Source organism: Tyto alba, unplaced genomic scaffold (genome assembly GCF_018691265.1).
Source record: "Tyto alba isolate M040663 unplaced genomic scaffold, T.alba_DEE_v4.0 Super-Scaffold_44, whole genome shotgun sequence".
NCBI classification, from domain to species: Eukaryota; Metazoa; Chordata; class Aves; order Strigiformes; family Tytonidae; genus Tyto; species Tyto alba.
In genome coordinates, this window is record NW_024881320.1 from 3,930,246 (window position 1) to 3,951,714 (window position 21,469).

At 46.4% G+C, this 21,469-nt stretch overlaps 1 protein-coding gene across 7 annotated transcripts in view; it reads right to left on the reverse strand.

Annotated features, from left to right (window-relative positions):
• PITPNM2 (phosphatidylinositol transfer protein membrane associated 2) overlaps positions 1 to 21,469 on the reverse strand; it is a 140,722-nt gene that overhangs the window by 4,668 nt on the left and 114,585 nt on the right. The window contains exons 15-27 of one of the 7 annotated variants that reach the window (XM_042805440.1): positions 20,184 to 20,189; positions 19,520 to 19,695; positions 18,958 to 19,128; positions 16,115 to 16,264; positions 10,972 to 11,136; positions 8,832 to 9,035; positions 6,901 to 7,049; positions 3,992 to 4,108; positions 3,138 to 3,254; positions 2,605 to 2,753; positions 1,774 to 1,923; positions 1,503 to 1,686; positions 102 to 230 (exon numbers count right to left, since the gene is read on the reverse strand). In XM_042805440.1, the coding sequence (XP_042661374.1) occupies positions 102 to 230; positions 1,503 to 1,686; positions 1,774 to 1,923; positions 2,605 to 2,753; positions 3,138 to 3,254; positions 3,992 to 4,108; positions 6,901 to 7,049; positions 8,832 to 9,035; positions 10,972 to 11,136; positions 16,115 to 16,264; positions 18,958 to 19,128; positions 19,520 to 19,695; positions 20,184 to 20,189 (1,867 nt within the window). The remainder of the gene's footprint in view (positions 1 to 101; positions 231 to 1,502; positions 1,687 to 1,773; positions 1,924 to 2,604; positions 2,754 to 3,137; positions 3,255 to 3,991; positions 4,109 to 6,900; positions 7,050 to 8,831; positions 9,036 to 10,971; positions 11,137 to 16,114; positions 16,265 to 18,957; positions 19,129 to 19,519; positions 19,696 to 20,183; positions 20,190 to 21,469) is intronic. The other 6 variants (XM_042805441.1, XM_042805442.1, XM_042805443.1 and 3 more) reach the window with 6 other exon arrangements.

Here is a 21,469-nt window from a genome sequence, read left to right on the forward strand (position 1 = left end):
CTCTTGGCAAACACTAGCTCAGTCACCCAACCAAATTCCCATCGCCCACCCACAGGAGGCCCTTGGTGGCACCTCCGGAGCTCTGACAAGCTGGCTCCTACCTGACACTGGCTCTGCAGCTTCTTGGTGGGTCGGCCAACGATGTAGATGTGCGTGGGCGGGAGGCTGATGGAGCTGTACACAGAGATGTCCTTAGTAGATCCATATGCCGCATGGATCCTCATGTGGAGCTGTGGGGAGTGAAAGCAACATGCGGTCAGAACATATGGGCGCTCCGTGCTGCTCAACAGGCAGGGTTCGTTTTTTTTTTTTGTTTTTTTTTTTTTAAATAGCATTTGTAGGAATCTCAGGTCAATAACTTACATAAGTTCCCAGCTGGATAACACACCGCTGTGCAAAGCGCTAATTAACAGAGCTGGGGATGTTTACAGGCCAGAACAAGAGTTAACAGCAATACGAAAGCAGATCTCTGCTTCCCGATCCACAGCCTTCCCTTGAGGTCTGCGGGGGGGGGGGGCAGGGATGCCACACACTTCACTGCCTATTTGTTATGGTGGGGAGAGAAGCGGTTTCCAACCCCCCAAGCAGTAATTGTTAGCAGGGAGTGCACCCCTCCACCAGCCACACTGCCATGTGCAGTACTGTTTAACTCCACTGGGCAGAAGGAGAAGGGACAGGCAGCAAAATATGCTGCTTTTCAGGGATTCATCTGCCTCCACACCGAGCAGAGAGCAGGTCCTGGCTAACCCTTTCCTTAGTGGGCTGAAGCAGGGGCTGGCAGGGGAGGTGTGGACACTGGTGCTACCACAGACTGGTGCTACTGGAGCTGCAGGCAGGCTGGGGAGAGGGAAAGGAAATCTCTGCTCCTGGTTACAAACTTGTTTTTGTGGAGGACAAGGGAGAGCAGGCAGCAAGTGACAGCCAGATGCTCCCTCCACCTTGACTCAGGCTGAAATGAGAGTCCAAAAGTTAACGAGGGGCTTTCCTGCTATTCAAGGCAGTACATGGGTGCTCAGGACACTGGCAGTTCCTCATTTGCAAGACAGAGAAAACCTTGTTTTATCTGGAGCTTTTCTGAAGCTCTGGGCTGAGCAACATTAAGACCTCCCTGGGGTTGAACGCTTGGGAAGATGCCCTGCAGAGTCTCCCATCACGGCTGTGCGGTGCAAGGCCATTTCTGCAGCAGCTCCATGTCTTCTCAGACCTGCTGGTTACATCGTGGGCAGCCAGAAAGCCACCAAATGGGGGAAAAAAGTGCACGTGTGGGGAAGAGAGGCACTGCTGCCTGTGTTTCATTAGGCATTTGGTGTTGGAAGTATGAGTGATGAAATGGAGCAGTGCAGAGCAGAGATGACAATTTAACAGCGTAGAAACCTTTGTAAAGCAGTAAGTGGATGCAAATAAAATTAATAGATTAATCTTCCACTGCGGGTCACATTGCCATTGGATGAGGAGCAATCTAAACCCATGCTACCATCATATTTCATCAGACCCAGGCTTACGTCCGTGATGAGGGATTTCAGAAAGTTGGCTTTGTGCCGCAGTGGGTCGTGAACGAGCCCATCGCAGAAGGAGACAATCCCGTGGGGGAAGTTGTGCTGTGCTAACCACGCTACCACCCTCTGCTTCTGCATGTCGGGGCGGCCCGTGACATAGATGATGAGGTAGCCGAGGTCTTGCCAGTGCCTAGAAGGAAAGCCTTGAGTCAGTGGATTGCAGACCTAGAGCAACGCCAGTGTCAAACAAACCAACTGCCCCAGCCCCGCCACTGACCTTACAACGTCGACCGCTCCGGCGCGGACTTTGGGGTCGCTGCCCATGATGGATACGCTGGCTGCAAAGGAGCCGTCGATGCTGAACACCACAAACTCCGTCCCCTTCGGCAGGACCGTGATGTAGCTGTCTGCATACGTGTGGTCGCCCCTGAAAAGGATGCAGGTACTTACAGGCATCAAGGTATTCAGAAGGTATCACCGAGTCCCACAAGCCCAAAGCAGCACCTGAATTTGGTCCAAATTTGGCTCTAACAGCGATGCCACTCTCAGTTACCGCAGTGACAGGCACCGCGTGAAGGCCTCTGTGTTAAAGTGGGGATGGAAATAGAGCTCTGGAGCCCTGCTATCAGTGACTTTAAAAAATACTCCCAGAAAACCATTTCTGGGTTCACCACTGAGAAGATGCTCCCCTCCTCCCCCTTCCAGAGCTCAACAGCAGCAACTGGAACTGAGCCAGAGCCCCTGGGCTGTGAGTTATTACGAGTACAAAGTTCTGTTCCTCAAGGACAAGTTTATGGTCTTTAAAATATGCTCAGTTGTGCAGTTTTGCAGATGACCGTGAGGCCATATGTCTGTGGCGCAGAAGGCTTGCTCCTGCAGTGGGAGCTCAATTACCATGCCGTTGATGATGCACAAGTCAGAATAAAACGTGGATTTTCCTCTCACAGCTGTGGAGTACAAATAGCTTTGTCCTTGTTGCTGGCAAACCAGGCTCTGAACCCACCCAACAAGCAGAGCTGCCCCACAAGGAGGGACCATATTCTACAATCATCAAATTCCTCTTTTGTTCCTCTTGCAAACTAAGCCCCAGCCCCCCAAGGTACCTCACCTGACCACCATCTTGACAGGGTACACGCCAATGCCCAGGCGCCGGTTCTCAGGGATGACGTAAGAAATTCTGCCGCTGCTGTTGCTGATCTCTGTGTCAAAGTAAACCCACTCTCCTGACGGCGGCTGGGTCATGATGTGAATGTCCACCTGGGAAGACAGCAAAACTGGGTCAGCAACAGGGAAGACACAGACAAGCAGAACAGGCCAAGCATTGGGACCTTTCACCCAAGCCCCCCTGGGTGGCAGCAGGGCTGGGTCCTGCTTCCACCCTCTGCACTTCACAGATCTGAGCTGAGAAGCGCCCCAACATCAGGATGCTGGAATGAAACCTGGCCTCAGTGGTGAAGATCTCCCTGATGAACACTGTTCCTGGTAGGAGGCACCACACAAGTCTGAGCAGGGGAACCTGGCCAAGATGCAAGGGTAGAAAACCCTGCCAGGGACCAAGGGAGCACCAACCAACATCTCCTCTGTCCCTGTCCCCCCCACTTTTCACCACATGGTGTGCAACCCCCATAGCAGACATAGTACCTTTTCTCCTGTGAGTGTGACCATATCTAACGGACCGTACATAAACCTTCCAGTTAAGGTCTGGGGCCCATCTTCATTAGCAATGGTGTCATTTATCCTGTGGTTGGCTGTGACGTTCTGCACAAGTTGGGAGGGAAAGGAAAAAAGAGAAAAAAAAAATTAAAGAAAAAAGTTTGCAGCAATGGACAGCCTCACAGGGAAATGCCAAATATAACCGGACAAATGGGAGTGTGGGTTTCTCTATGCCATTCCTCCCTTCCACTCCACCCACTGCTCTCAGCTTTAGAAAAGAATTTGACCTGCGGAAGAGGTGAGACTCTGTGCCCCACATCAATGGGATGGATTTGAGTGTACGTGGCTGAAGAGCCAATTTCAATGGCAGTTTGTACATACAATTCTGATACTTTTACCTCTTACACTTTAGATTTAAGAGGCAATCCAAACAGCTGCCAGAGAAATTTGCTGACATTGTTTCAGCTCTAGCAGAGAACTACCCTCTTTTGGGAATCGAAGACATTTTGTGGGAGCAAAAGGCATTTACCAAGCAGAGAACTTGCATTATTGGACTTTGAAAGATATTCAGTCCCTTTCCCTGACCCACAGACAACACTTTCTATATTTTTCACAGACTCAAGGCCAAGAGGACACCTCGCTGGCACAGATCTTTCAGGTCGCTCTTTCACAACTGCATGGGTAGGATATAATCACTAACATATACTTCTGTCTCTGCTGTGGACAGACACAGCCGTGCCCATGCTGGCTGCCTTCAGTGCCGTTCTTGTAGCCCAAATCAAAACACCTCTGCACGACAGCACTCCCTCTTGCCATGGAGGCAGCCCGAAAAACACCCTTACCCGGAGCTTCACGTGCGTCCTCTTGCGGAGCCACTTCTCGCGGGGCTTGGAGGGGGTGAAGACAGACACTTCCTTCCCATCCAGCTCCAAAATGCTCGAGTTCTCGTGCCTCATCACCTGCAGGACGACAGATCCCATCAAGACGTCAGCCTCTTGGTGCAGTGACCCCCACTCCTCCTGTCCCCGCTGTTCAGCATCTCCTGAGCCAGCGCTGAGTAAGGGCAATGCCTGGACAGAGGCAGCCTGAGTTTGCCTCGGCGTTTGGCTTGTCAGCTTGCAGGTTTTACAGGCTGCTCCCTTAATTGCAAGGACAAGTGGTCTCTTCTGAAGTAGCAAAGCTTGCGGCCAGTGCTGACTTAATCCTGGCTGGGACACAGGTTATTTAGACTGTCAGGAGGTACAAAACTGACTCTAACACAGCAGGACTAGCTCCGTACTTAGATCTCTGCCCTGCCTCCAGGCATTCACTAGTCCCTTCCCATGGTCTGTGAGGGACCAGTCTCCTGCTTTGAACACGAGACTTCTGCCATTCTCAACAGATCCAGCACCAGCTGCTGACTGGCCTCATGCTGACAGATGCCGTTCCTTCAGCTCATTTCTTATTTCTATTTAAACACCTTTTGGACTGCTCTTGCACTGTGGCTTTTCCTCCTCTCATTCATTTGACCCTGGCAGAGGCATGCAGAGGTCTGGCCTCGTCTCCGAGGTTGATGGAGCTCAAGGGCTTTGTGCTGGTGGGATGTCACCACACCAGCCTAAGGATCACAAAGGGGTAAGGTGATGCCCACCAGCCAGCCTCTGGGGGCAATTCCTGCCTGTCACCAGGACATGGGCAGGGATGGAGAAGCAGGAACCTGCAGAGAGGAGGGTTAGACTCTACCTAGATTGCTCTTAAGCTCTAGAAGGGAAAAGGAAGAACAACGCCCTAAGGCCAGGGGACATCTCAAAGACTGCTGTAAGACTGGGAGATGACTCTGCACAGAGAACTCTTGAAATCTGAAGTAGTCCTTAGTGATCCCATTCCACCAAAAAAATTATAAGAGTCTTAAATGTGGGCTCTTTTACATGGTCTTGAACATGTTTTGTGTGGTCAGCAGCTCTCCAGCTGACCTTGGCTGTAGTGGTCTGACACAGGCCAGCTTGCTTTGGCGAGCTGAAGCTGGTTTTCTTCCAGAGAAATGGAAAAAGGACCCCAGGGAGGATGAGCTTACTGGGGAGGGAGTTCATGGAAACCCAAGGTAAACAAAATAACAAGTTTTACTGAAAATTATTTAAATCATGAATCTATTCTGAGTCCTATTTGGGCTTGTTTTAACAAGATTTAATCTTCAGAGGCTAAAACTATTCAACAGCTTACTTTCACATTTTGTCCAGAGATGACTTTCAAAGGCGGTTAGAAACAAATCCTTATTAGGGGAAGAAGTGGCATGGTGTTCTGGAAGGACAGCAAGACAACAGAGGATGAAAAAAACCCTGGTCTCAGGGCAGAGATGAGCGAGTAGAGACAGGCACTGGGGAAGGGGGGTGCCAGACTACTGAGGCAGCCACCGGCAGGCTTTGGAATGGATGGGGAGATACCTCAAGCCACAAGCTATGAAGCACCACACTGTGCTACAGACCCAGGTTCAGGCTGAATCCTGAGTAAATTGGCTATTTCTTGAGTGGAACATTTTGTGTATGAGACTGTTCATGACTGTTCCCACTCAGGCACAATTATGGGTCTCTCTCTACCTCTTCAGCCCCATTAGGCTGAGTTTGATACGGGGCTGGGGTTTCACAGCAGCTGATCTGGCAAGGTGTGTGCAAGCACAGAGATGTCTCGCTGGACGAGGTGCAGCCTGGGAAGAAAGGGTCTCACTGAATTATTATTACTGCTCAGCTGCCACCAGAACTGACATCTCTGTTGTTTATGGTCCCTGCACTATTTGGAAGATAGCGCTGAAAGAAAGTTTGCCAACAGAATCATAAATAATTGGAAGCTGCAGTCGACGAGGCTGGAAGAGAACGCAGACAACTTAACAGCTGAGCTAACACAAAGCAAACTCAAGAGCTGACGTGGGCAACACAATTCACAGAGTTGCTTTTAGTTTTGTTTTTTCCAATTCCATGCTCTAAGTACTGTTCCTTGGGGGGTTCATACTTTGTAAGGCAAACAACTCTCCCCTCATCCCCAAGGAACTAAAGAAAAGGTATTTATATTAGGAAACCCACATTTGAAACAGTAAATTTAAATCTCAGGCCAAATGTAGATTGATAGACTCTGAGCTGTCAGACTCCGGACACCAGCAATCCCTATTTACCCAGTCACAGAACTGCTTTGTACTGGAGGAACAAAGACTAAATCCCAATGCAGTGACGATGGTCTGAGTCCCTAGAGGAGACCACAATAACTCAGAAAGCCAAAATGGAGAACCGAGCTCTGCCTATCAACTCCTGTCAAGTCAATACAAAACTTCTCCTTTGGTTTTACTGCATTTGGTGCTAACTTTATTTGCACATCGAGACGTTTCCTTTCAGTTTCAGACTTGAGATCCCAACTTGCACAAACAGAGGACAGCTCACTTCAAGAAACAAGTGCCACTGACTTTTGCCACTGTGATCTGGTAGGAAATGGCCCTGGGCTCATTCCATGGCTCCCCAGTGAGCCCATCTGAAACCTGCTCTGATGATAAAGTCCAGACCCAAACTAACCAAGTGTGACAGCACACATCTGTGAAGTTTGCACATCTGCAGCTCTGGTAACAACACAGGTGAGGAACAAAAACAAGGGGAAGAAAATGGAGCTGTGGTAGCAAAGGGTATTTTTTTTATCTCTACATGTCAATAAGAGTTATGGAAGGTACAGTGAAAAAAACCCCCCTGATATATTTTTGAGCCCAAGGGAGATTGGGGAGGGAGGATGACCATACCTGTCTCAGCAGGAAAGAGACAACATCTGTGGACTCCCAGTAGCTCGCATGGAAGAGGTGCGGCAAAGCAACCGTTGGGAAAGCTGTCAGAGCATCAGGACAGTAGAGAGCGTAGTCGATCCTTTTGGTTCCCCACCATTTGGCAGCAACTAGAAGCAAAAGACTCGTTCAGACAAAGGGGGCTCGCACGCACGCGCAGTCTCCATCACAAATGGTATTTCAAGGCTCTGGCTCCTCACTCCAGGTACATGGGGAGGTTGGTCACACTGCTAAGAGGGAACAACCAACCCTGGGCTGAGTGTTTGCTCAAACCAAGTGAGGAACACGCAAGGGCACCAGCACTTGAGCTCTCCTTTATTTAAGCAAGTAGGAAGGCACTAGAGGGCAGGTATTAATTGGCTGTTAGTCCAGACCCCGAGGAAGGGGTCCAAGGCTCATGTGCAATAAGCCTGGGAATCCATGTGCTAAAACATAAGACAGAAACCCATCTCCCTGGAGCTGTGGGAAGAAGGATGTGTTTGTTCTGCTCACCACAGCACACATCCAGGCCACCTCCAGCCCTGCTTCCAACTCCTTTAGCTTTCACCAAGGAATAACATCCAGATATTGGCCACACTAAAGAGAATCTGAACACTGGGAGCCCACGTGAGATACTAAAAGGCACCACAAGGCAGGGTATATGGCACTTGCTGCTGGGATTGGCAGTACCCAACAAGTCCTTGTTGCCCTTCTGGGCTACCATGTCACAGGCAACAGAGATGTCCAGCCCAACCTCTCCAGGAGCACAGCCTCTGCAGTGGCCAACAAGAGAAGTATTTGGGAGCACCAGGACTTCATTGCACAGGGAACTGAAAAATACACTGGGATTTTGGGTGGGCAAAGTTACAGACAACACAGAAGAGTTTCTCCCGTGAGGAGTCAACAACTTGCACACAAGTGTCCAACAGCCACCGTTCACCCGTGGGACACCACCACACCCCAACGATGCCCTGAACTCTGCTCATGCACACCTCCTTTTTGACTAGAAATTAGTATGACTCAGCCCAAAGCCTCAGACCCCAGAGGCATGGGCTGCTTTCTCAGCAGCAAGGATTCCTCAAAACCCCGCGCGCTCCAGCCTGGAAAAAGAGTCATGGAAAGAGAAGATGGATCAGATCGAGAGAGCAACAGGAGGAACTGTGTGGGCATGCAGGTTGCAAGCTGGTGCTTTGACAAGGGCTTTCTCAAGCTTGGTTTTCCTCTGCGACAATGTTCCCTTTTTATGGACTTCCAGGAAAGCTGCCAGGTATAAGGTACAATCCAACAAACCCCTCTTGTTAAGGAAAATCTAGCTGGTGATGAGCACAGATGCTGAACTGAAAAAATGGACCCACCAGCTCCTTCCAGAGACCTGTACAAAGCTCCCACCACAGCAGCATGCAGAGGGTTATGGCATCAGCACATCCCCATGGCCCAGGCCACTCTCATCCTAATGGCCCTCGATCTCAAGAGCCATGGGAAGGAGGAAAAGGGTGTTGATGGATCAAGACGGTTTTTCCAGAGCACAAAGGCACCTCCTCGCAGCCATTTCTGACTCCCTGTCTTCCAAATTGGCAGCTCCTGGTTGTGTCCCAACCTTTCATTTCTCATGCAAGTCCCCAGCTTGGGTAATTTCAGAATCTTTGTAGGAAGCAGACAGGATTTACTCCTCCATGCTCAAAAGACAATGGCGGAGGCAAAAGCGTTGCCCCACAGCTCTGTCCAGAAGAACTTCTGCTCTTGACAAGTTGTTAGCTGTGTTATAATCAATCTTCGGAGCAAAGTGACAGAAATGCTTGTTAAAACACAATCAGAAATTGCAAGTGGCTCAGTGAAAGCGCATAGATTTGTTGTGAAGTTCTGTGATTATCGAATGAGAGAGGGGGTTGACCAAGTGGATCTATCCAGAATACCTGTCTTGATGTCCAGGTCGGGTATCCGAAGAGCACAGACTGCAGCCTGACTCCGTGGCCCTTTCAGCTTTCTTCCCTTTGAAAGGATTTCATGTTTATGCTGCCCACGTCTCTTGGACGAGGTTTGGGTAGGGGATTTGTGAGGGAGGGCAAGTTGGGACAGAAGGCTAAACCCTCTACAGTAATTAAGATGGTGTTTGGTTTCTAAAAGGAAAAATAAAATTAAAAGGAAAAATAAAATTGAAAAGAAAAAAAAAGCAGAAATCACACTTATTATTATGGCACACGCACTGCTGCAGGCAACACTGGTTTCAACCTTCCAGAATTTCACAGGGCAAGGGAAGCTGCACCCGAGGGAAGGCTCCCCGGGAGGGAGCCATGGCTTTGAGGTGCCCCTCTGGACTTCCTCCGGCTCTCCCTGCGGGATAAGCACGGCCCACCTCCAGCCCTCAATGCCACGCTGAGAAGGTCGAGTGCAAGAGCTGCAAAGGCAGAGCCAGGGCTCAGAGGACATGTCGGCACTTGGGCGGCGAAGGAAGATGCTGCGACAGCCCTTGGGGCAGGCTGCACCTGGGGTCAGGGTGCGTGCACAGCCCGCAGCAGGGCCCGACTCTTCCCCTGCGATCTCAGAAACAGGTTTTGATGGCTGCGAAGTGGATGGAGGAATAAATTACACAAACCAGAAGCTAAATAATAAGAGCGAGCGCAGGGAAAGCAAAGAGAGACAAGCGTTGCGTGGGCCTGATCCTGCCATCAGCTCACAGAGGCAGCATCCCTCCGTCGCGTCACATTGGCCTTTAGGCATCACCCCAGTGTAAACACTTCATAGAACAACCACCACACCCCCAGCTCCCCATCCTGGCCGGCTGAGCTCAGCAGCTCTCTGTGGGTGTGAAACCAGCACAAGACAAACACCTTCTCCCCCAGGAGCCTTCTTTCCCATGCAGATTAATATTTAGGAAGCACTTGGCAAGATGTCTTACCAGGACAAATATAAGAACGCACACGGGGAGTGCAGCATCAGCCCTTGGATACGCTTTGGGAAAGAAAACCTTGTCTGTCAGAGCATTGCTGAGTGTTGCCTCAAACAGGGCAAGAAGTTACAGCAGCCCCTGAGTAGCGCCCACAGACCTTCAGCAACTAAAACTTGCCTTGGGGGGTGTTATTAACCTCAGCAATTAGTTATGAAGCAAGTCATTCATAGCCCTGTATTCTTATGTACCAGGAATGGACTATCTCTAAATTTTTGCTGTCTTCTGGGGCAAGAGTTTGAGCTGAAGGTTTTCATGGTGTGGGTTTTGGTGCCCTTTTTGTTTATTTGTTTTAAATTTGTTTGATTTTCAGGTTTTTTTGGTCTGAGTTATCAGAGGTCCCTGAGGATACCGACTGTTAATCTCTCACCTCAGCTGAAATGAAGGGGCTGAACCATTAACAAAGGCTGTTGTTCTCCACTGTATAAGTCAGGAAGTTATACAGGTCTTGGGAAAAATAACAAATAAAAAATCCTTTTTATTCCTCAGTTGGCTTTGGGATATGGGTCATAACTGGTTAACTCTCTGAGCTGCCCTGTGGGCTACCAAAGAGCTGAATTTCTAATGCAAAAGTAATAAATAACCCAAACCTGTTCTTCTCTTTAAGCATTTCAGAGGGGCTTATTCATCCCCATTTTTGTGGACCACATTTAAGTGAACTGCATCAAGCCACTTGTCACATCCTTCATTATCAATCTGGCAGCACTGATCCCTACCCGTTCTGCACGCTTCACCAACAGCAGCACAGAAACATCCCTTTGGATTAGCCCTCACCAAGCACAGCAGCCAAATGGTGCTCAAAGTTATCAATTATTATTATATTTTTTTGAACAACTTATCACCAGCACAGTCCAACATGCATAACACAGTGGTGGCCCCTGTATTATAGTCAAGTATATCATCTGTTCCTCCAGGGGATATGATAACACATGGCACTGACTATGGCAAAACCAGGTGAAGGTGGAAGAATTCCAGCTTTTTGTTATGAATGGAAAGTATAACCCCAGACAGATAGACAGACAGAAGCTGTGTGGCTCTGGCCCGGTGCGTGGCTCTGAGAGAGCGGTGCGGTAGCGAGCGGTAGTCTCGGAGGGGGGTGAAACACTTACTGTTGGCTATGTTGGAAGCAGTGTAACTGTCTGCCATTCCTGAGACCTGGCTGGCAATGCTGATCTCACTGGCTCTCCGGAAGCCCCTGAACTGAGGGGCTGAAATGGGGGTGGACAGGGATGCGCTTTCCATGAAGACGGCACCATGAGACTGAACAACATCTGCTACAAAGTTGAAACAGGGAAATCAAAATATTAGACCAACAGACGGAGGCTGGGCAAGATGAACTCGAGGGGAGGAAGGAGGCAAACAAGGCTGGTAGGTGCAAAAACCTTTCAGAACTGATTGGAATGAAAAAAACATTTCATCGGAGCTCTGGTTTGAAAAGAAAGCAAACACCACAGCAGGCAGAGACACATGTGGCTGGAGGAGCAGTCTTTGATTGAGAGAAGCAAAATAAGTAGCTCAAAAAGCAAATACAAAACCCCAAAGAAAAATCGAGGCAGACTTATTCAAGCAGCAATAACAGAAGCATGTGTCACACATACAGATGCGAATATAAGCAATTTTATATATTCACATCAAGACAAAATAACCACAGTAAGGAGAACAAAAAACAACTTTGGAAAGGGGATATTTGTTTTCTTGAAACATTTAGACTTCAATGAACATCTCCAAGATAGAAGCATTAGTGCAAAAAAAAAAAAAAAAAAAATCAAGAAAACATTTTCATGCCTGGCAGGGACTAAATTTGAACTTGTATTTTACTGCTAATGGATACAGTCAACAGTTGTTAAACTAAAGTAAGGGCTATTGCAAGAAAGGAGTCTGGTGCTGAGCACTTACATCTCCAATTGGTGTTGGTGGATCAGGGAGCACTCGGTCTCTGTGAAAACAGAGCTTCTTTTGTACAATGTGCAAATCTGGTTTTTTAGATTCCAACCTGAGGTTTACCAAGTGTGGCCTAACCCTTTAGTACATAAATACAGAAAAGGAGGATTTAAAGTCATGCTCACATGGACCTTATACCTATTATTGGAGGGAAATGGACCTAACGTTCAGAACTGGCAAACCAAGAGATGCTGAAGTCACAATCACATCTCTGCATTTCAATTTTCTCCCTGTAACTGTGGTAAGAACATCCACCCCTCTGGGGATGCTACAAGGCTGAATTAAGTGTCTCTGGGATACCCCAAGATCCTGCACTGCAGAGGGTTTGTAATGCCAATACCAAATACTTCATAGCAGGCAGCACCAGTATGACAGTAACATGTAAAAGCAAAGCTACTTACTATCATTTTAATGTTGCCCGTCTCTGCTGTACCTGAGGAGCAGCATCTGAACTTTAGTCCCAGGCATCAGACAGGGCACAGGTTTGTGCCCAGCCAGGCAGTACTTGCCATGAGGAATGCGAGTACATTATTCCCACACACCAACATCCTCCACCTATTTCAGCCAGTTTAGATATCCTTGGATTTTATCTCAGTATGCAGCTGACACAGGGCGTTGTTTTGGCAACTGGTTTATTTTAATATCAATCTTTTTTGCTTGGGGCTACTGATTTGCTTCCTCCAATCTCTCAGTTCGCAGCAGCAGTGTCTATGCCCACACAAATCCTGCTGCAGCGGAGGGAAAGGGAACGTATGAAGCAGAAAATGCATAGCTAAGTGTCGGTGAAAGAGTTCTGTTCTCTGCAGGGAAAATCAGGCCACAAGCTGCTCTGTGTAAAAGCTTTGTGGACTGCAAGATCTGAGCCTTAGTGGGAGCCTGACCTGATGATGAGCTGCACACACTGCCCACATTGTGCCTGAAAGGCCATTACCAGCATCACTTTCTCAGCACTTTCCTCCTCTTTTCACCTTGCCTTGAGCTGCTGGCTGTCAAAGCTGCTACCAGTATCCACAACCCAGCCAGCACCACCGGACCAGTACGGCTTTCTTACTGCAGAAGGCACCAGCACAAGCAAGAGGAAAGAATTCAAGTGGTAGCTGTACTCTGAGAACACAAGCCAAGCCAGGAGCTGCATTCAACCCAACAAAGCTCTCAAGGGTAAAGGGCCTCATTCCCATTGCTATGTGATCTGGGACAATCCTCTCATCTCTTCCCTGGTGACCCCTTCCTCTCCTTTCCCTGGCTGTAACACAGATGATGATCATGAACTTTCCTGAACTTGGTCAGATGTAAGGAGAGGTTTCGCTTTGTCTGCAGTAGGAAAAATGTCAAGTTCAGCTTTAACTAACACCTACCAAAAAAGCCTGAACTTCTTCCTCTCTCTTAAATATAAAACATCTCTGTCTTGAATTAGGAAGCAGCTGGAAGACATGCCAAGGAGTGTTACAGCAATGCTACACAGGAGAAAAGGCTCGGCCAAATGTGGTGCTGCCTGGGTTGATCATGGCTCTGGCTCCATTAGCATGTTTTCACTTAGCTCTGCCTGAATTTTATCTCCTTTTTTCGAGAACCCAGAAAGTGGAAAGTGAATAAAGAAAGAAATAGTGGTATTTTGGGCTTGCTCTTTTTAGCCAATCTTGCTTTCCTAGGCCTGACTGGGGATTTTTGAATACAATGAGTTTGAAGCAAAGCCACCCAACCTCAACAGCTCTTCCATCACCATCCTAGCTAGTGTCACCAGAGGAGTAATTTTCACTCCTATAAAAGCCCAAACTGATTTAGCGTTACTGAACTGTTCAGTTCAGTATCACCCACGTTGGCGGCTGGAGTCTGCTCTGCAGGGGATTAAATGCCACGCGATAGTAGCGCTCCCATGCTCCAGCCCACTCAGGTTGCTCTCATGTTTCTCCCTTTTCCCAAGCTACACACCCTCTGTCCCTAAAAAAGGACAGTTTCTAAGAGAAACAAGGGCCAGGAAAAGGCAGAGCAGGAAGCATGGACAGAAAACCTGTTTTATGCATTACTGCCCCTCAGCCAAGCTTCCTCAACCCCAAAGCTGCAGTGATGGCAACTTCCAGAGGAAAACCAGTGACCTGACTTGCAGAAACCCCTCCCTGCAACAACATATTTCCTAAACTCTATGTATCCTTTGCACCAAATCCCTTGTGCTGCACCCGGTCTTGCAATTTTGAAACCAAGGAGGCTTTCTTAGGGAGTGCAGTGACCAGGGTGGGACGTGTCAGATGCTGCCATGTCGGCATGGACTGACCTGCAACCACTCCTGATACTAAAGGGAGCAGTCTGAAGTCTTCTGCACTGCAGAGATGGCATCCCCAGCCACGACTCTGGTCCTGACAATCACAGGGAGGGTTTTCAGGCAAGCACTTTGAGCCCAGGGTGGTCAGATGGCTGGGCCAGGCCCAAGGCTTTCATCAAGATTAGTTGTTCATTATGTCACCAGGTAAGGACAGAAGTGCTCCCGGATTACTGCACTGGCTGAAGTGTACTTTGTACCGTGTCTGAGAGCAGACTTTATCAGAATGAGGAAGCTTCAAGAAGAGGAGACCTGGCTCTAGCAGTGCCCTGAGCACCCTTGCTCCCAGCAAAGGACCTGCCGCTGCTCGAACCATGGCACACACACGTCAGGCCAGTGCAATGACCTGAGATTTAACTGCACTTCCAGAAAAGGTGACGTAAGAAGCAAAATCACTTTTTTTTTTGCCTAGGTATGGATCTTTAATACTCATTTCAGTGCTGTGCTTTTTCATTTATGGACTCGTTTGTCAGCGTTCTTACTAATCATTTTCCACTAAGTGAACAGCACTGGGCCGTTCTCCTAATGTACTGTTGGCACTGTGTTAAGTCCTTGGGGTATCTGAATGGCAGATTTCAACATGTGCTCTTTGCAGGCTGAGCTGTGGCACCGAAGTGGGAAATACTGAAAGCAATTAAAAATACGTAAAGTTCAATAAGAATAAAAAATAAAAAAATAGAAAAGCCAGCCAGCTGCTCAGCACAGGCCAGACCCTGCTTGCACGGGTGTCACTGGTCAGTGCTGGGCACTCTGCAGTCACTATCCTGAGATCAAGAGCAACAGAGATTTCTGTTGTCTGTAAGTTTTTATGATTCTGGAAATTTCCTGCAGTCCAGTGGCTGCACTGAGTTTCAGCATTTGCTAGAGTCAAACCAAGCACTGCATGGCCACACTGTGCTCTTGACACACAAGGTAAAGAGCAGAGAAGCTTCTAAAAGCTCTGTCCTGACAGCAGGAAATACCAGATGACAGCTAAATGGCATTTCATCAGTGACCTCCAAAGTCATTAATTAATAGCACCAGATCCTTTCCCTCTGTTTTGTTACAGAACATCACAGCACAGGCAACTTGGCAACTGCATACCTAAAAATCATCTACATTTTCAAAAGACAAAGGGAGAGACTATCTGGAATAGTCAGCAATGTTGCCATCCTGTATGACCACATAATGTACTGAACTGCTCATAAACAGCAAGGGTCAGCTTGTTAAAGACAACAAGGCAGCAGACCAAGCTCTCAATGCAAAAATCTGAAAAAGGGGTAAGAATGGGCAAGTAAGACACATAGGGAAGAAAAAACTAAAACAAAGTCAAGTCTCATTAAAATCGCAGATGTAGCACCAGCCACAACCAGAATAATTGAGGCCATGCAGCAGTTATGATGAAAAATAAGGGAAAACAAACACATCAAACTTAGCTTTTAAGGCAGAAGTCAAGAAATTAATTTTAAAAAGCCAACACGTATAGCCACCTTGGGGTCTGAAAGCCTCAATCACTGTATTCAGCAGAGCCACAAGGAGTGTCCAAACACGAAATACTCAAACAGACAAAATCTGGTCTGACACAGACATTAATTAGACTTCTGGCCACAGTTCAGCGTGGCTGACTGCTGAGGAGTCACACACTGCAGATACCCAGCCCTTTCCATGGGGAGCCTGCGCACAGTGCACGCCGTGCGAGCAGGGCCACCCAGGGACTCTGTCTTTCCGTGCCAAAGCCTTTTTCCAGCAGCACAGCCACCACAGATGGAAAAAAGCAAGCACATGACAGCAGTTTCCCCTTCTAGCATCAACACCAGAATGGGACAGAGTTTGTAATCCCAACTTGTTCTTTTCACGGTGGGTCTCCCAGACCCAATCATGATCCCAAGTAGTTATTTCATGTGGCACAACCTGAGACACAGCATGAAGATTTCAACTCCAGGAGGCAACAGTATGATCTCCAAAAAGCACCCCAAGTACCCAACACCATAGACAATACAAAAGTGTAGATTACACACGCTCAGCAAAACCAGCACTTTTATTGGAAACATCTTGCCAATTCAGTACGGGAACGGGGATACTTGTTTCCATGAAGCTGTCCTGGTGCTGGAGAGCACCCAGAGGGTTACTTTCCATGAGGAGGATGGGATTGTTCTGGATTGTCTCAACTAGAAGCAGATGGGGAAAAAAACAAAACAAAACAAAACAAAAACAAAACAGAAGGACAAAGAACAACAGACATGCGGCCACAAAGTGTTAACATACAAACAGTTACAACTGAGCACTTCAACTATGAGTCCTCAATGAAAAGACAACCTTCAAATAGAGTGAAAGAAACAAAACATGGGTGACTTTCCAAATAGACCCACATCAGATATATTAACTGGTTGCAGAGGAGAGCACAACAATGGCATTTCAACAACAAAAGAAAAGGGAATCCTCTTAACCAGCTTCTCCAACGAGTCAAATCCATAAATACCCAGCAGATCCAGAGAAATCTTTTTACTATGAGGGGAAAAAAGTAAGGGGAGATTTACTTGAATCAGACTCACAGCCTACACAGTGCAAAGCACAGGAGTTAGCAGGGATGTGAATTTGATTTCACTCTGCAAGGTGGTTGTAATGAAACAGGGACCCAACATTTAGTACAGATGGGAAAATGAAAAAAAAAAGTCTAAGAGGCTTTCTGAATCCTGGACTTTAAAAAAAGCTAGCTATCTGCATGAGGAAATATGCACAAGCAGTGTTACAGAAGGTTTTGTACATAACTAATTATAACTGAGCACCTGAATTTTACGTGATCACCAAATCATATTGCTTAATTATAGAAGCAATTAACTTTTCTGGAGCGCCCTACAGTGAACACTAGCTTCAGTAGCGGTTTTGCAAATCATGGTTAGAACAGTCCTTCTGGGTAATGTGTAAATCGCAACACTGAAATTTTGACTCTAATGGAAAGGAATAGCTTGTTACTTTACGATAAGCAAATGAAGAAGCTTTGCGTTACATGAGAAGAGAATTTAAATCTGCTTCTTCTGTCAGTTTTATTCATCAAGACATAGCAGCATCTCTTAAAATAACAAGGCTCAAACCTGTTGAGGGTTTCAAAATCACTCTACCCTTCTCATAGTTGAGCTAATTGCTGTTTAACTCCTCTCCACTACATAGCAAGAGTCTCTCTAAACAGCCAACTCAAAGGTCTAGGGAGGCACAGCAAACTATGAAGATCCGTGCTGTTGTGCAGAATGATAACCAGAATGCAGGTTGCTCAGTGTAAGCAGGGCTTCTACCTCTGGCTTCAGTGAGAACAGGGGATTTAAAATGTATTTAAGAGGAAGAAGGTAAGATGTTTAGGATTTTTTTTTTTTAAGAAGCCACTTGCAGCTGATACCTTGAATACACCCAAAAAGCAAAGTGCTTTTCAAGTTGCTATAGATTCCCTGAGCTGTTGTAACTGGACTGGGTACAAATGTAATTGTAGGTGGATCCATTTTTAAAAAGTGTTGCAGCAAGATCTTTGCTAAATTTGACAAGTGAGTGGGGTCTGCATAAAGTATTTTATTCACTTCATTAAACATGGGTTTTAGTTTATGCCCACTTAACAAAACATACCTCCAGATTCAGCAATTACAATACAGTCTTTAAAAACACTGATACATAGGAGACCACTGCTTTGGATTTTCAATTTTAAAATTATGCAAAGTATCACCAGAATTATTTATCTCTAGATACATACTCCTCTTCATTTAGTGCTGCATGATTCAAATATTAAATAAATGGAAAGCTACCAGAGCTTTGGCAAAAAAAAACAACCAACCAAATCCCAGTCTTTCTAGCTGGTGGCTTTGATTTTCTACTCTCATTTGCCAGCATGATTTCTTGTGTGCTGCAAGTCTAGTTTTATAGTAGCGACTCTTAGTTGCAATGTTGACTTTAAGTAGCCATTGACTAACAATCTCTAGCATGGGAAAAATTACAGTGCAATCTTCCTCCTGTCCCAAAGCCCTCATCCTGCAAGGAACCAAAGCTTTAGGTGAAGCAGAAAGGTCAAATTTAGTTCTGCACAGTGGTGAGCTTCCCCAACAGCTCCTTGCAATGAGAGCCTGCGCTGAAATGGCAACAGACCATGAGAGTCTAGGCACAGAAGTGAGGTGAAGATGGTAGGAAATATAATTTATTTAATTTGATTAACTTCAAGAGCACTGATGTAATGGGAGCTGAGGCAGGGCATGGTTGACACAGTTGTTTCAAATGCAACCTCGTAAGACAAAAGGCCATGCACACAGCAATTTTGGACTTTGTTACTGCTGCAATTGGGGTAGAGGAAGTGAAGAGGCCACTGATGGCAGAGGAATACTAGGTATCCTATGAAGACAAAGTGTCTCATTGGCAAGGTGGCAAGGGCAAGGCACCGTCATCAGCCCACTGACCTGCAGTAGCCTGTCCCATCAAAAAGCATAGGTTGCAACCAAGTAAATAATCTCATTATCTCACTGTTGACTCTGCTCCTTCCAGTTTTCGCTGGCCCTCCAAACATCGAAGTCCTAAATTCTGCCAAGTTAATCATGTTTCATTCAGTCCTAATCACAAGTACCAGCTTGGGTGTAAAACAGTGATCTTCACAGAGAAGTCACTGCATCATGACTCTCAGCAGCTGATGGCCTTTGTGTGACAAATGAAGGGCATACAGGTCACAAGGCGCTGATTTTGTTGGAAGAAAACTACTTCTTTGGTAAATTGGGAATAAGGCTAACATTATAGGGCCAATTCTCTTTCTTGTCATTCCCAATTGCTTTGACAATTTAATGTGAAGTGTGGATATAACCCTTCAGGCAGATAATCTGTATTCAAAGTGACTTACCCAGAACAGCGGAATTGCCATCACCCAGTGGAAACCTCTGGTAACGGGGAATATTAAAGGGGGGCAAAAGGTAGAACTTCCTCTCCAAAAGAGGCTCGATGCGTGAAGCAGATGGGTCTGCAGGGTGGAACAGGTTATAGACCTGCTGACAAGCTGGTCTGAGCTGAAAGACTAAAAAGATGAAGAAAAAAGCCCTCAGGCATCGAAAGGTTATTTGTTAGAACACTGTAAATATTTGTCTGTAAAAAGGACAACTGTTGGGTTGAATACAAGTGCTAAGGATTTATCACCTCCCTCATCTTCCAGTTCAGTCAATTGAAACAATTTATTACAATATTTATAGACTCAAGAATCGCCCAGTATTTTTAATGTTTGGAAGTACATTGCAAATAAGTTGTATAATCAGTACTGGCTAGAGCACATGGTGATCTGCTTCCTTACTGTTCAACATATATATAAATGTTTGGTTTTTACCAGCTTGTCCCATCAAATTACAGCATTTGCAGCAGGAGGTGCTTACACTATCCATTAAGTGAGCTCAGCAGTTTACATCAGGACTTACTGTCAAGAGCTGGAATGACAGTTTTTCGCAGTGCAAGAACCAGACCCAAGGGAGAACCAAAAAGGAAGAAGTCTGTGATCTCAAATTCAAACTTTCCAATATTTCCTCCATCCAACATAGTAGAGCTACTAGATCGCCTGGATCCTGGGTCATTTCTCAGAACACTAGAATGTAAACTGGGACAAGAACAAGAAAAAAGAAAGTAAAAATTTTATTCATGTTGTTTTCAGAATTGAAGGCTAGATTAGTGATTGACAGTGAATATAATTTTTATCTTTTAGTGAAGGAACTGTGCCAATCAACCCACCATGCCTCAGTACTGTAGTTTTACTAGCCCATAAAACATTCCCCCAAACAATTACTCCATTATTACATTGGCATAATTTGGACTGTACAAATGCAAGCTTCAAGTGGGTTCATTTACACACTCCTATCTCCTCAAAATGTTTTTTCTTTGAGTAGTCAAAAATCTTGGTTGCTGCTAGTAGGACAGTCATTTGCAAGACAAAATAACCAGCAAACCAAAATTACTAAAGTAGCAGGGAAAAAAGCAGTTTTACAATGATTCACTCCATTACACACGTTACTGCTATGCTTTCTGGTTGTCAACATTTGAGTTCCTTCCATCACCTTATTCTTAAATGTTATGGAAAGCTGTGCTTACCCATTTCTTCCTCGTAGAAGTAGTTGGACAAAAAAAAAAAAAGAAAATGGGAGGGGAAAGAGAAAAAGAAAGATCAAAATCTGCAGGAGGGTTTCTACTGTTTTTGTGCACCAACTTTGCACCAGAGCTTCTATGCACGTGTATGGCACTCATGAGAATTTGGGGTAATTAACTCAGTGGTCATGTGGTAAACTGTATTTATCATGCACCCAGGACTCTCCCACTTCTCTTCTGCCCATAAGGCCACATCTGTTGAGTTATTATCAAACTACCTCTCAGCCTCAGCTCAACAACTTCAGGTAACTGTACTTAAAAAGAATAATGATATAAAACATATCTAGCTTTCTCTCTCTCTTTCAGGTGTCATATCTGTTTGCAAAATTCAACCTGTGTGCAGTGCAGGCTGGGTGATACACAGGTTTAACACAGAAATTTAAATTCACATATCCCTTGGACAGAGAGGAAGAAGCAGCAGGAACTCTTAGATGAAAATCCCAGGAATCCAACCCCACATTAGGACAAGGTGTTTCCTTCCCTGCAGTCTAGATCTGGGATTAGACAGCAAAATGACAGACGTTTAACACTAATAGTCTGGTTCAGAAGAGGGTTTCTGAGATTCTTCTGTTACCACCCAAAAGCAATAAGCTGCAATTTCTTTTGCTCTCCAGGTTCTGCAGATTCAGATGGCAGCCTTGCTGGGTTATTGTCATTATAATTAGAAGCAGAGTGTTGAACACAGAGTACCGGGGTGTTTGCAAACACTTTAAAAAGCATCTGAACAGGTTCTATAAAATATGTAGGATAAGTGGATACCACAACAGTTGGGTTGGATAGGAGGTTTACTGGCCTGGAGTCAGGAATGATGCAAATGCAACAGTCTCTTGCCAGCTCTGTGGCCCCAAGCCAAAATCCCAGGTGGTCACCAGCACTGGCCGTGCCTCTGTATGCAACAGCACTTGCTCATCAAGGCCACTTCTGAACGTAGCGCGCTGGCCACCCGGCTGGGCAGCGACATCCCAGCGCTGCGCTCATGGAAACAGGGCTGCTCACTCCCCACCATCTGCAGCACCGGAGCAGTTGCTCATGCACGCTCCTCCTCTGGGATAGCCATTCAATAGATGAGCAGCTGCAGATACTCACGCATTTGAGAAATAAAACGGGTTTCACTCAGACTTTGTTTTCCTGCTTTGGCAAATAATGCATCATCCCAGAGACAGCACCTCTGCTGAACAACACTCCTGAAGGATGCTAAAAAACTTCTCAGGTGGCACTGTCACGTACTCTTT